General features: G+C 36.2%; 1 protein-coding gene across 2 annotated transcripts in view; it reads left to right on the top strand.

The window, feature by feature from the left end:
* The window catches only part of CPSF73-II (cleavage and polyadenylation specificity factor 73 kDa subunit-II), a 34,169-nt gene that overhangs the window by 15,811 nt on the left and 2,527 nt on the right, over positions 1-15,831 (top strand). For both annotated transcript variants that reach the window (XR_005513857.3, XM_008791053.6), the window contains exons 8-12: positions 3,200-3,265; positions 5,666-5,735; positions 8,563-8,667; positions 9,502-9,643; positions 11,643-11,739. Coding sequence is in view for 1 of the 2 variants with exons in the window: in XM_008791053.6 (XP_008789275.4) it covers positions 3,200-3,265; positions 5,666-5,735; positions 8,563-8,667; positions 9,502-9,643; positions 11,643-11,739 (480 nt within the window). In the remaining variant the exon portion in view is untranslated. The remainder of the gene's footprint in view (positions 1-3,199; positions 3,266-5,665; positions 5,736-8,562; positions 8,668-9,501; positions 9,644-11,642; positions 11,740-15,831) is intronic.

Genomic DNA, 15,831 nt, shown 5'->3' with positions numbered 1-15,831 from the left:
ATTCTTTGTTCTTTACATAATTCTTAATTTAAATAAATGCAATTTTCGTTTGTGAATTTTAAGAATGACACTAGCATCTACTGACTCATGAACATGTGCCAATGCGTTTTCTGAATGTAAGTAAAGCATATTTATTGAATAATTTCATGCTTTGGATGCTCATGATGAGGTAGAGATGGACCTAGTCTGGAAGCAATATTGATGTGGAAGAAGAGAGTTCCTCTGAATTGTGTCCCATAAGATCAGTGCATCATGGTGAACAACCAGCCTGCATAGTTACTGCATAGTTGAATTGAATGTCTATGACAAGGAGGCATCCATGTGTAGATTGTGATGGTTCTTATCATGCATAGCACAATATGGCCCAACATGAAAAGGTGGAAGGTTAATGAGAAATAAGCATGTGGTGGTCTTGATGGAAACAAGGAAACCCTAAAATCCTTGAAGACAACAATTTGAGGGGAAAATAAATAAGTACCTTGTATCTGTACCATTTTGACGGGAACTCCAGGGCTACATTCCTCCAGTCCACCCTCTTTTTGACTCTACCTTTACAATAATTACTAAAATGCCTTTCATCTCTCTTAACAGCTTTTATCACAGCATTTGATATTCTCACATTTTGTCCCCATCTCAGCCATACGCATTACATGTGCTCTGACACTAGTCTCTAAAGACAGCAGGTTTAATCAAAACAAGAATAAGAGGTATCAAACCTTTAATATATACACAAAATAATTACGACTGATCTAATACGAGAAAAAGGAATATTGAGGGTTAAGATAAAGAAAGGATATCCAAGTGACTACAGAACATAAGCTAAATTAAGGATAACTAATGGAAGCTATAGTAGACCTTTAAAGCCACTTTTATAATATATATGGTTTTATCTACACTTTGTTTAGAATTTCTAAAATTGTTTATTTAATCTTTAGATGCTTCAAGCCGCATAATGTTGCAAATCTTTTGCAACATTAGTTTGGAGGATTATTCTAGCATGAACCTTCTAGTGTGATAAATGTACCTTAGACTAGTAGCTTGGGTTAGGCAAATTACTAGTGTCAAAATTTCATTTTGATCTTTTCTATTCTAAAATTTAGTTTCTTTGTTCATTGTCTTCAAGTTTCGGGGCCTTAGTTTTCTATTTGAGCATCTGTTTTAGCCAACTTATGTAGATGCTGGTTAAAATGTCCTGTTTGTCCCTAAATGTCAAATTTCTTAAAAAGATCACAAGCAAGGAGTATGTCATCGAGACTTTTGTGAAAATGAAAAAAAATATCTGTTTTGTTGACTTACTAAACATGAAGACTCTACATGAAAATAACCTCCATTGTTGACCCATATTTTATAGATTCATTCTTCTACATGAAGCTCATTTTGGTTTCTTTCAATGATCCTTGGTTATCTTATATCAGAAATTGTAGTTTTTCTTTTAGTTGGGAACTTTGGATTTGAAAAGCAGGTTTTGAAGATTGTAAAATCTTGATTCGCTGTCAGAGGGCGCAAAATTTATATTTCTGATGCAATTCCTCAAGCCTCAGATTGACCTTGATCAACCGATAGTTTTCAAGAGGAAGTTCAAATGTAGAATGAAAAAAGCATAATTTTCTTCTTTTTTTTTGGAAAACTTAATTCTCAACCTTGCTTTCCTTTAGCAAACCCTAGAAGGCTTAAAATTCTAATAAACCATGAAGATTCACCTTTGATCTCTGTCTATCTGTTGTGATTAGACCAAAGGAAAAGAAGCAAAGAGGTCTAGTTGAGAAAAATGGAGAGAACACATAAATGGGAAACTGACCCTTCTTGTCTTTTTTCTTTTTCTTTCTTGTCTTTGTTCCCCTACTTCTGCACTGAACCCTGTAATCTCCCACCCTTTCTATGTTGCATCATTTGTTAAGTCACCTGTTTGCATGAAACAAGGATGCAGCCTCATGGGTGTCAAGACAGTCCCTTGTTGTTGTCGATATGTGGAGGCTTACACAACTTAGAACTTAAACTAACTTAAAGGGTTGAAGTTGAAACCTAGTCATAGTAGTGAGATCTAAAAATCTTAAAAACTTTCTGATAAGTTTCTAAATTAGAAAATAAATCAAATTGACCCTTATGACTTCTAATATCACCTTAAAACAGAAAAGAAGAGGATCCTAGGACTCACACAACAAAAGGAACTCCTAAACTCAATTTGGGGGTCCGTTTTGATTTACTTAACAATAATGATACTTCATGATCTTATATGTTATTTGAAACTACAGATTATGATTTTATAATTCTAGATGTTTGTTTCTGAAATATAGAAAATGCTTTAAACTAAACATTAATGCACATGAATAGTTCCTAGGCTCATGTATTTCTAGCTTAACAACTTGGTATTCAACCACCCCCATGTACTATTAACCAATTACTTGGTTTACACTGATCCTCTAGACTAGGGGGTACATGTAGCAGGAAGAACTTTTCATGTGCATGAAAGCGGTGCCCCTTAACAATATTCCTGTAATAAAATTTCTCAAATCTTCTAAATCTATGAAATCAATATTTTTCTACCTTGAGTATAACTTCCCAAATACATGTTTTCCTTCCCAAGGTTTCACATTTTCCTTGTTTGTATTTTTCTTCTTTTAACAACCACCAGACCTAAAATATCAATCTTCAAAATTTGAAAAATCTCGGAAAAGGAAAAATCATGATGTTGGAATTAAAAGCGTCCAAACACTGGGAAACAAGAAGTTTGGCCTAGATTTGACTATCAAGCCCTACAACCTGCTCTCATCCTAAATGCATGATCTTGAACAAAGATACCTTTCTAAAGTTTTCAATGGGTAATTGCATTAGAAGATGGGCTTTAATGATCTAGTCCTCCATAGACACAAGTTTGAGGAAGTGATTCACAAATCCTTATTACATGGAAACTTTAGGAGAAAATGCGGGATTTAATGTGATTACGTAGCAATTTACTATTGAGGGATACTGCTACAATATGTACGCTTACAGATATGTTCTCTCTCTAATGTGGTCTATGGACAACTAATAACTAAGTCATGTAGTTGCATATGGAATGCTACAAAATCTACACCTTACACCTCTTGCTCTACCATCTTTGTCACCATCTTTTTTTCACTTATGTAATACAGATGGCATGTTAATCTGACCATTCTAGTGATGGATTTTGTTTAATATACTGATACATCCTATTTCTCAGGTCCATAAATGCATTAGTGGGGGAGGTAAAGTTCTAATACCAACATTTGCTTTGGGGAGAGCTCAGGTACTGAATACTCCAAGTTATTTTTGTTTTCTTTCGTTTTCAAGTATTTCTTGCTTAACAAGCTTTTTGTGGTTTTTGGCTTGCTTTTTTAAATGGATTAAATTCATTAGTACTATATGTTGCTATCTTCTAGAATAGAAAAAAAAATGATTATTGAATTTCTGTTATCATGTGTTTTGTCTTTTCGTTACATTCTGTATCTTTATTCCTTTCCAATATTTTATCCTATCTTTTCTCTGTTCAAAAACAAAAAAAATATAAAATCTTGTCAATTTCAATGATAGTCATTTCATGAATAGAACTTTCATACAAAGTGTGTACTAGTCAAATTGTTAAGAAGCCTTTTACTCGGAGAAAAAAAAAAAGTTACTCATCCTCGAAAGAGTTACATGATAGAACATGCTCCTCTCAGTCTTTCTTCCTTCAACATAGTCTTGCACCATTTTCTCCTCTTGAACCATAGTGCCGCAACCAAGGCATGCAGTACCCGCCTGAACCGGGCGGTACGGGGTATATTGTACCATACTAGTTCGATATCGCTACCTGATATTGGTATGCTAAAAAAACTCCGCATCATACCATACCGATACTGTGCTAGTGTGGCACCGGTACGAGGTCTGGTACCAAGACGGCGAACCTTGGCCGCAACCATGCAAGAAAATTAAATCTTAGAATAAGAGTTTCATTGCTTTCTATGATTGGAAAGTGAGAGAGTACATGGGATTTTAAAATGGTGGGGCTCCTAAGGCCTATAGGACTAACTAGCTCCAAGAGGATACAATTATTATAAGAAAAATAAAGATAATAAGAAAAAAAATACTTTTCTAAGAATAATAGGACTTTTAACTCAACCAACAACTATTTCTTAAATAAGGAAACAAGAAAAGAGGATTAAGAATATTAAAAACATCATCCTCAATTTGAGTTGGTCGTGGAATGACAATTTCCTAATTTTCTCTCTGTCTACTTCATTCTGCATTAACAATGTTCATTAAAACAACCATATCTTCCTTATTAAACCTTTGATCGAGGTGATTTAGGTTGGGCTGAAAAACTAACTTGATGCCAAATGCAATGAAAGTATTTGGTATCAAAAGTTCCGGTGACATCAATCTTGGTGAAGTCATCACTAAACTAATGTTCACAAGGTTGTTTTTTGTAAAATCTCAGCTCATTCGACATTTTGTGAGTCAATTTCTATCTCAAATTCTCTCATGTTAGTAATGAGTCTGGTGGTCATTCAGGGTGTTCCACCCACCAACTTATCTTGACAAGAACCTTGAGACAAGGTCAGTCGAACCAAACTGAACCACCAGGTTCAGCCCATACCAAGGTATGCCATACCGGCACCGGTTCGGACCGGTTTGTACCGGTACCGAACCGGCCAACAATGCAGAGAAGTGCGGGCGGAAAAGCGCGCGTGGAAGCTTGCAGCACGCACGAGGACTCGCGCGCGGCGCATTAAATGCCACAATATGGATGCCAAAGCGCCGCCTTTCCCCACGCGGGGACGTGTTTCCCCGTATCCCGCGCATTGCCCCGCGCGCGGGCGCGCTTACAAAGATGAAAATAATTTTTGATAAGTTTTCAGATGGAATGGAGGTAACAATAAACCAAAAGGAGAGAAAGGGAAGGTAATCCGAGCATGTTCAAGTCATTCTCGTCCTAGAGAAAAAAAGTAAGTTTTGGACAAAATGAATAAAGATAGAGTAATATGAGCAGGAAAGGAAGTCAAAAAAAAGTGAAAGAATAAGCCAATATATAGCACAATGTGCATCTGGATGGAAAACAGTTTTTTAAATTAAAATATTTAAAAAGGTCTATTCTAGAAAAAGAGGTTGGAGTTGGTTCTAGCAAGGCAAAAGACTGGGAATGATACGGTTCCGTCAGCAACATATTTGGAGAGCACAATGGCTGAAGGAGATTATGAAGAAAACAAGTGAGTTACTTCTATATATTTTTGTCATTTGTACTGTGGGATCCCAATGACACTTCAGAAATTAAGTGATATCTGAATTTCATTGGATGTTGGCATAATTTGGACCAATGAAATGGACATAAGTGTAGGCCAGTGGATCATAACAAAGAGCACCTTGATGCTATCTAGGGGCATCGACTAAACGTGCATCGACTTACGAGGTATTCAGCCTCCAACACTGTTGAAATACCTGACAAAGAATATTAAGACACATTACGGACCTATATTTTGCTAGGTTTTCACTTTGATTGCATGTTAGTTTTGTTGGACCAGAACAATGTCTATTGCTTAAGCTTAGATTTCATTATAGAATGATTTTCACAATCTGATTCAATAGTTCTTTTTCCAAACTTGAGATTTATTGTTATTAATTCAATTATACTTTTTATGCGCTATTTTGACATCTACTGAATGTCCATTAGGAACTCTGTATATTGTTGGATGATTATTGGGAGCGCATGAATTTAAAGATTCCTATCTACTTCTCAGCTGGTATATTCTAGTTGTATTTGTCTTTTTTTCTTTTTCTTTTATTCATAAATTTGGAATCAACTACCCAGAATGTGGGTATTCCATTTCATTTGTGGATAGTTTGCTTTAGCTATGTTGCATCCATTACTGGCTTAGAAGTTAGGAATGAAACATGTTGTAACATGATCTCTCTGACATGTTTCTGTTACATACCATTGGTGGGAAGCACACACAGTCCAGCTATTGGAGGAAAATGCACATGGTATTTACTTGGTTGAGATTCCTAGATGAGGTTGTTTTCTTTTGACAGCCCTTGTTGTTTCAACAAGTCAAGGGTCTTTGTTAGTTGGGATAATGATGCATGTGTCAAGGTTGTTTAGAAGTTGTCTGTTAGTTGTGATCTTGGGTCCTTAAAAATGGTGAAACAATAATGGGAAATATGGTTCACATGGGAAGAGGTAGTCATTTATATAAGGCCCATGTAATGAGCCAGAAGAAGAACATCAAATATCAATCTACTCTCCTTGTTATCAGAAAATTCAGTCTCCCTCCTATCTCTCCGTATTCTTGTTGTTCTTCCTCCACAACGCCTCCGGTATTGCTTCTTCCACCAAAATTCCTCCATGAGGTCGGGCATGTGGTAGGGGATGAGGTCATGCTAGGGGTCGGGTCAATTACAGTTTCCATATCCAACCTATTTAATGGCGTGCCCCTGGGGTTTGTGGCAGCCCAACCCTAAGAGAGAAATATTGGAGAAGATGAATTCATGGTTAAATCATCAGTGTTCACAATCTTTGATTTTTCTCCAGCATGCATTCATCTTATTGTTCTTTCTGTGGGAGATGAAACTGCATGAGTTGTTTTCAGTTTGTTTGTGAATTAATATGGAGGAAGGTCTTCTTGCTATTATTTTTTTCTACTTTGCATGATTGCCTGCTGCTGTCATGAATACCATCGTCAAGATTATCACTGTATATTATTGAAGTGAACTGTCCTATTTCGAGCAAAAATACTGGAAATTTTGATCCAAAACACAGAACATCGGCAGCCATTTTACTGATTTCTAACCTCTTTTTTCTCTATTTGTATCTCTCTAGCTGGATTTGTCATCCTCATCCTTTAACATGATACCCCATACCATTTGACTTTTGACTATGAAAGTATTCTTGACCATTACTTAAGCAAATTCCCTATAAGATTGGTTCTATCATATTAGCATGTAAGCTCAGAATATGCTTAGAAAACTAGTAATTTAGCATACGTTGACTATAGAAAGTACTAGGATGGCTACATCCTGGGAGATCTTTGTGTTGCAGTTCTCATATGCTTGAGATCTAAACTTCCTTCTCCCAAAAAATCACCTCATGGAATCACTTCTTATGTAGGATACAATCTATAGTCCCGGCACTTCAGAATTCCTGCTAATGAATTTGAGTGTTAGATCACTATGGATTATGCAATTTGATAGTGGATTTGCAAGCATCATGAGGTAGCTTCATTATCATAACCTGTACCATCCAGAACCATGATGTCTCTATTTGAAAAGTAATGGGCAGAGACATCCAACACTCTGAAATTTGTCTAGAATTTATGATGTAAATTTTTAGATTAAAAAAAAGGATGGATGATCTGAATCTGCTGTTGCTTGCTGACAGTTACAGGGAATACATTGATGATCATAACCATTTAACCTTCTGCTAGATGGTTGCCTCTATTTGATAAGCTTTCCTGTGCCATTTTTGACCACGTGCATCATTTTCTTTTTGTCTTCAACTTCTTTTATTAGAAGCTTCCTCCCGTGTCCTTGTTCACTTGCAAGGGGTTGTCTTTAGCAACTGAAGTTGATAAAAACATACCATTTTGTTATCAATTTGTTCCACTTTACTGTATTTGCTCTTAACCTTCCTCTTTATACTGATATTAAGTTGTTGCTTGGTTCAGTACAATCTTACCGTGCATCAAAATTACACTTTAATGTTCTAAGGCGGCATTGATTTACTAAGTAGGCTAGAGTTAGATGAGTCACTGGGTTTAAAGTTGAGTTTTTAATTTTTCCAATTGTCATATTTGATTTTGGCAATAGTTTTTCGAGGATTAAGTTGAGACCCTAGTATCTATTTTACCTAATTTGTATATGATTTTGGGATGTGCAGAACTGTTAATTATATAATTATATATATATATATATATATATATATTTGATGTACTGGATGCACCTACTGGCTCATTTTGGCCAAGATATCAATGGCCTTCTGGTGCTAGGCTGAAATAAAGGCATAATAGGTTTCTTAGGAGTTAAGATATTATAGTATTATGGCTTACATATGGCCGGTAATGGCCATCCATATGATACCCAAAATGAATTAATGAAATATAGGTTTCTTTCATCTTTATAAAAATCTAACTTTAATTTCACATCTCTGCAAATATCGTGGATCAGAATAATTCCAGATTCTATAGTTCTGCATATTCAATTTTCCCTATCTTTCCATCATGTTTGCTCAGTTCTTTAATGAACATGGAGCCTTATTATTTCCTCTAACTGTCCTGTTTTTGTGCAATTTAATTTGATTTACTCTCACTAATCTGTGAAAATTGAATTCTTTAAGAAAATTGAAGTGCCTTTCCATCCACCTTTTAGAGTTGTATGGTTTGATTTTTGTGTAATAGATATATATTATCTATTTATGTCATGAAAAAGACATAAACCTTCCATATGTCAACTAGTTTTAATTTGCTTTGTGGTGGCATGTGATTTATGTTTAGCAGTTTTGCATCCATAGTGATGTATAATTTCAACATGTATTATATTTATGGTCTTGACTACTTTTCTAATGGTACTGTTTAGGTTTGACAATTCAAGCCAATAAGTACTATAAAATGCTTATTGGATGGACCAGCCAAAAGATCAAAGACACTTATGCAATACGCAATACATTCGACTTCAAACATGGTACATTTTTTATTGGACTATTTCTGTATGATATTTGTATCAACATAACATTTGGAAATAGGAACCATGTGATTGTTTTTAGGCTAATAGTTGCATTAACTTAAAGAAAGACCGAGCATATTGTCTTATTAACATATTTCTTTTCCTTTTTTTTTGCTAAGCCATTCACAATAATGATCTATTCGAGACATATTTTATAAGAAATAGCATTGATAATATTATATATTGTTGCACACCTTGTTGTACAGTACATTCAATGTCATGACTTCGGCAACATGATATCAATAACCATAACTAAAGTGCAGCTGCATCTATCAACATGTCTCAACCTAGAGCTGGTTGGTGATCGATGCATTTTGATTTATAACTATAGTTAGAAAAGCCAATCAGAGTCACCTGATTCTCACTGATTCTTAGCAGTAACCTTACCATTTAAACTTAATTCTATGAATAATCGGCTTCCTACTGAACCAAGTTTCAAGGATCTTTCATAGCCTTCTGATTCTTAAGTTTTATGTGGAATATATGTTGCTTGAATTTGTCATCTAGAATTTACGTGATCGAACAACTACATATCATAGATGCAATTTACTGTAAGATAAATTGTTGTGAACTGTTATTTGATCAAAACCAAGAGTAAGATAAGTTGCTTTTATTTTTTCATGTTATGTTGGATATGATATTTGGTGCAATTTATTGTATCTAAATGCTTATATATTCTCTTCCTATCAAATACAAATTAAAAGAATGCTCACCTCCTTTTTTTTTGTTTTCTGACTTATTTGTGTATTCTATCATAACCTTAACTTTTGTTTATGGTTTGCAATGCTACAGTATGCCCCTTTGACCGCTCCCTTATAAATGCTTCTGGGCCGTGTGTTCTTTTTGCAACACCTGGGATGATTAGTGGAGGATTTTCGCTTGAGGTGTTCAAGCAATGGGCACCATCTGAAAAGAATCTTGTTACACTTCCTGGGTACTCTCTTTTCATTTTTCATGTAGTACTTCAAGTTTTTCCAGTTTGATAGAGCTAATGATTTTTGTTGCGTAAAGCTTGTTAGATGTATAATTTAGTGATATTGAATGTGTAAAACATAGTTTACACATGTTTTAGTTGTGGTTGGTGAATGAGGAGTTAGAAGTAGCCTTTTTTGAGAAAAAAGAGTTATTAGTAGGCTTAAATAGGAATGCTTGGTGATGAGAGTTCATAAAGCTGATCCTGTTTAGTTGTGAATGGCTATGGCTATATTGCATGTATTTACTTGCTTAAGGTCCATCAAGAACAAGTAACAAGATTTAGCTGTAATACTATGTTGCTTAATAAAGAGTTACTGGGAGCGACTAGGTAGCTTAATGTTTTTAAGTGATTCTTTTTTAATACATTGATGTTGTATGATAATGCTCATCCATTTCGTCTCACATCCTTCTGTTCTTTTGTAAAATTATCTATTTTCTTCTTCTCTCATGGCCATTATAAAATGGCCAGAAAGGTTAGCGAAATAAAATTGGAAGTATTAGTCAAGTGACTCAGGAGGCATTCTCTCAGTTTTATTGGAATTCTTAAGTTCTACGCCAACCAAACAATGTTTGCTCAATTTGAAGGAGCAATGCAACAAGCTCAGTGTATGAAGTTCAGCAAAGATGTAAGCACATCTCTCATATCAGGAGGTCTAGATCTAGGTGTGCTGTTAAGTGGGTGGGTCTCAACTTTCCACAAACAGGGAGTATAGAAGCCAAGGGTTGAAGTATGGTATGCCAGCATGGTAATGGGATGATACATATTGTGTGCTTTTCCATGCTAGTGCTTGGCGTGCACTTGGAGACTATCAAGTAAGTTAGGGGCACGCAGTATATGCTTTCTGGTAATGCACTACCATGGTATGTATCATGCCATGTTAATCAGCACTTAAGTCCATCATAGAAGCAATTTAAAATCCTTCCAACAGCTCTCAATTTTGTCGGTTAGCATTACTGGTTGCCGATTAAATTTTATACCCTTGCAAGCATGGTCTACCGTACCGGTCCGGCCTGGGACCGATACCGGATCAGCGTAGAATTCGGTACCGGTAGCTTATTGTTGGAGAACCGATATGGAACCGGTACGGGACCGGTATAGGACCGGTACGTACCGATCCGGGCTGCCACCGGTACCGGTACGGCAGACCTTGCTTGCAAGACTTTCAAGAATGCATATTTCGGTGAGCGGGTTGGTTCATAGGAACCATATTTATTTTGCTCAATCACCATAACATGGTGTCATTTAATCTGCATATACATCTTGATTACCTTAATGTTAATGGTGCATAGATTGTCAGTCATGGACCTGCAAGATGATTTTACCAGAAACTACATAACAAGACAGAAAGAAGCAATGGTTCAAGTCATCCTGCAAGACATCATGATGGGATACTATCCCATGTGTCAGGACAGGATCGTCCTGCTATCGTCTCAGCTTTCCGATTGGCACGTCTTGAGACATCTCCTATCCCAAATGTTGGGACAGCGGCGCATCCCGTTCCATAGGAAAATCGGGATAGTCTCATTCCATGGGATTTAAAACCTTCGAAAGAAGGCTGACAACCTTATCATCCTATTCAATCCACTCAAAATTTTGCATATAAATCTAAAAAAAAATCAGGTTTTAATTTATATTAGCGACCAGATATCCTGATATATAGAATTGCATCGCAGATAAATGGAAGCATGCTCTTTGGTTTGCCTCAACACCAAGTTCACCTCAAAGGACTAATACATGAAGTTCTAGCGCATCTTGAATGAGTGTTATTATGTTTAAAAAGTGAATTAGTTGGAAATTTTAACATTCCATTCATCTTGGATTTTGTTTGCCTTCTAAATTACTTTTTCCCTCATTTCATATTCTGGATGCATCTCATTTGTTAATAACCCTTTCCATGAGATGTAGTTTCACTTGTAATTGTCTTATATTAATTAGTAAATCTCTTTTCTCCTTTCAGGTATTGTGTTGCCGGAACCATAGGGCATAAGTTGATGTCAGGTAAACCCACCAGAATCGATATAGACAAAGACACACACATCGACGTTCGATGCCAGGTTTTTTTTTAAAAACCCTGATGTTTTAACTTTTCACCTCATTAAAGTTGATTAATATAAATTGTTGAAATCAAGGGTTAAAAAACCAGCAAAGGGCCATATACCAGTTTTGAACTAAAATGTTACGACACTGGAACAGTCTGGATAGACCGAAAAGGTCGGTATCAGCAAGAATAAAAAGAAAATGCAAAAAAATTGCATACTGGTTTGTCTCAACCTGTAAGGATCCGTGCGGGCGTGTGTTTAGTCTCACATCGGTTATTCGCTGGGTAGATCTTGGATACTTATACAGGATCAAGGAACCTAAATAAGACCTTATGGCTAGCCATTTTGGGTGAGGTTCTGAGTTGTTACAAATGGTATCAGAGCGGACCCGGCTCATAACCTATGTGGATTAGGGGACACCGCAGCACGGATCTATTGGGGCTGACCACGGGCCAATCGTAGTGTTTATGATTAGATTTGAATAGATTTGAACCCTTAGCCTGACGAGGACGTCAGAGCTTGAATGGGGGGAGTATGTGAGGATCCATGCAGGCATGTGTTTAGTCCCACATCGGTTGGTACATATCATTTCAAGGAACCAATATCCCGAACCCATACCAATCCCATTTTCCTGATGGAATAAACTTGGGGTATTTAAATCCTTGGTTGAAATAGAAGAACCATAAAATGCTACAATAAAACGATATGGGAATGTGTGCTGAAATTTCTATTGGATTACACAAACCCATATTTAAATCATGTAATGTTAACTAGGGACCTCTTCACTATAGCAGAGAGATGATATAAATATTAAATCCTCCAAATAATAAATGTCTCTTGAACCCCCTCATGCGAAGAAGAAGAAACCAACATATATTGTTTCTCTATGCAATCAACAAGTCATTGTCTAGCAATTCTTGGTTATAACATCATCACTTATCATTTTTTTTTCTTTTCTTTTTGTCTAAAGCATCGTAATATTTTTTAATAGCATTAGATGGAGAAGTCACTTCATGCTTCGCATTCTTCCATGTGAAGTGATTTCCTTATGGATCATGAGTATATTTTGACTGTCATGAGAAAAATGATGGTTATGAGAGTTCAATTCCAATAATATATATGGCTCATTTGTGCAAGTTAAGTAGGGTTAGCATATATCATGGATTTAAGTGTCGTTAAGCAATGTAGGCATGATATGTACCATATGAATGCCTAGCGCATGGCACTGGCATAATACTGATTGCATTCTAGTACTTGGTATGTTTCTATGCTAGTGCATGCCAAGCATTGTCATAGGTTAGCATGATATACATATTATGACACCAAGGTTTGAAAGCTCGATTTTGGTTTTGATATTGGTCGAGTCCATGGAGTACTTGGTATGTTTCCATGCTAGTGCATGCCAAGCATTGTCATAGGTTGGCATGATATACATATTATGACACCAAGGTTTGAAAGCTCGATTTTGGTTTTGATATTGGTCGGGTCTGTGGAGTTTTAGTTCACTATCAATGTCCTCTGTTAACTCTTCAATAATTTTGCCGAGTTGTTTGAAAATCCTTAGCAATTTTGAAGCTTTTTTAGTTGCTCATGGAAGTTCTCATAATGTGCTTTTACAAGGGACTTTGTGAAAGCCTTGGCCTATTAATGGTTATATACTTAAGTTCACTATCTATATCCTCTTTTAACTCAAGAAAAAGAAAGAAAAGTCATTAAAATTAATATTTTATTTTTTATGTATTAAAACAAATAAGCAAACGACTCTAGTATAATTGTAAAGCATCAATATAATTTTCAAAACATGCAGCTAGAACTAATTTCGATCACTTTTGCCCGAAACTAACTGAAACCACCGAAACTAGAAAAAAAATTAGCTAATTTTGGCCAAAACCAGTTGAAACCACCGAAAGCTGAAATTGGAGGTCACTTTTGGTTTAGTCTCGGTCGAAATTAGTCGGTTTTGGCCAAAATGAATTTGTTTCGGTGGAGACTCAAAACCTCATAGACACACATTATGCTTAATCTGTGGCATACATTGCATGATTCTTTCCTTGGACTTAAACAACCCCTCATGTATTGTCTGGAGTGGCACCACACAATGGACGAGGTTGAATGATAAATAAAATATCCGTGTTGAAGGGATTTGAACTACTTTGTTCAAATTGCATTCAAAAAGCTATCAAGAACAAGGCAAAGGATGAAGATGAGTAGAAGCCATGTTGATGTTAATGAAGACTATTTTAACAATTTATATGAGAAGTTTGTGGTGTTTCAACTTTTGCCAGCCTTGTTGGCAATATTGGTGACTAGTGGACAAGTATCAGGCAACATTACAATAATATAGAAAAGCCTAATAGAGTATTTCAGCCATACTTTGGTGCCTGTTCAATTTTATGTTGTCCTTGAAATTTGCAAACTAACTTCATACCTTCAATTTCCAACATTATTAAGGGCTGCATGACAGCAAATAAAAAAGTTGATTGCTTTAGACTTTATTATATTTTCGCTACTTATATTTAAAATTTAAATAATTTTTAGAGTTAGTTCTAGGGTCCTATTTTTAGTAGGATTGATACAAGAAAATTCTTAATCTATATTTGACTGGATAAGTCATAAAGTCATTAGGACATTTCTTTCATTTTAAATGTCTTCCTATATAGGGTTTATGGGATCACAAATTTTGCAATTTAGGAAAGATTTTGGGTATCCATTTAGAGATTGGTTTTTGATTTTCAATAAGGGTGGCAATTTGAACCTAAAATATCTGGTGTAATCAATACTTATGTTTAGAGTCTCTAGTGGATATGACTATGTGAGCATCTCCCCCACCATAACCCAATTGGACCCAACATGGACTTTGTTTAACCCAATCCTCTAGGTCTATAGGTGGGTTATAGGTCTAAGAAATTTGAGCTCGCGCTTGCCAACTTTACTTAAAAATTGCAAAAAAATTTAAGCCACAGCCGGACCCCTTTTTGGCTTTTTCGTTCGCTCTCTCTTTCCTTCTTCTCCAGCTCTGGCAACAAGTCTCGTTTCCATTGCCGGAACCATACCGGTGAGCCACCGGTACGACTCAAAACGGCAAAAATCGCTCGGTTCAGGACAGTTTCGCCGACCTTGGCTCTGACAATAACATGTAAGAACTAAGTTTTGACGTCTTGGGACTGGGTCCGGTACTGATATCATGCCGATACAATGTTGATATGCATGGTATGGGGGTCGGTTCGGTGTACCATCCTGGTACGATCTCTCCTCATCCCGTCCAACTTTGATTAACTCCATCTTGATCACCTATCTTAGCTTGTTGCAACCTGCTATCTCCCAATTTCCGATGGCCCAAATCATTGTTTCCCCTTCCAAAATTTCACTCTTCTATCTATTATCTAATCTTTTTCATCTAGGTTGAGTTTAGGTCAATCGGTCTTATCTACTACAAAATTTAGGTTAGCCAAGTCTGATCTGTTAGCAAGCCAAGTTGGGTTGGGTTAGGCTGAGTTAGCCTTAATATTGGAGATTGTCCTGATCTGATTTTGCCCGACCTGGCCCATTGCCATCCATAGTTTTAAGATAGTTTACTTGTAACATTAGTTGTGAAAAAGGTTGTTGAAGTGCTTTGTGCTAGTCATCAGGGTATAGTATGGTTTATTTTAATAACAAATAAATAATTTCTTTGGCCACGTTTAGCCCTTCTTATTCTTCTCTTCGTTAATCTCTTTCTCAACCACTTTTATTCTTTCTAGTCTGTGGAAATGTTGTGCATTCCTTCACTCTTTGAAACCCACTTTTCCTATTATCTTTAGAAACTAGTTTTTAAGTCCATATCTCCTCTAAAAGGCTAAAATCGAAATTTCTTGAGCCTTTTAACAATAGCCAGAAGCACTTTCCCTACCCTATTTTCATTAACAGGAAAGCAAGGTGACTTCTTGACCTCAACCCTTATATAGTCCAATCCAAGCATGAGAGACGTATGCTCCTGCTTGAGTGCAAGTGTGTGTTAGAGACAACTTAAAATGTAAAGTGGCCACTTTCGAAAGTGCGGTGGATTGATAAATAGCTGTACCAAAAAGAGTATAGTCATGCGGTAACTTGAATGTAAGGCCAAAAAAG

The sequence above is a fragment of the Phoenix dactylifera genome, chromosome 18, assembly GCF_051530095.1.
Source record: "Phoenix dactylifera cultivar Ajwa chromosome 18, Ajwa_hap1_PhDact_Kaust_v1.1, whole genome shotgun sequence".
Taxonomy (NCBI): Eukaryota; Viridiplantae; Streptophyta; class Magnoliopsida; order Arecales; family Arecaceae; genus Phoenix; species Phoenix dactylifera.
This window is presented reverse-complemented; position numbering and strand designations above follow the sequence as displayed.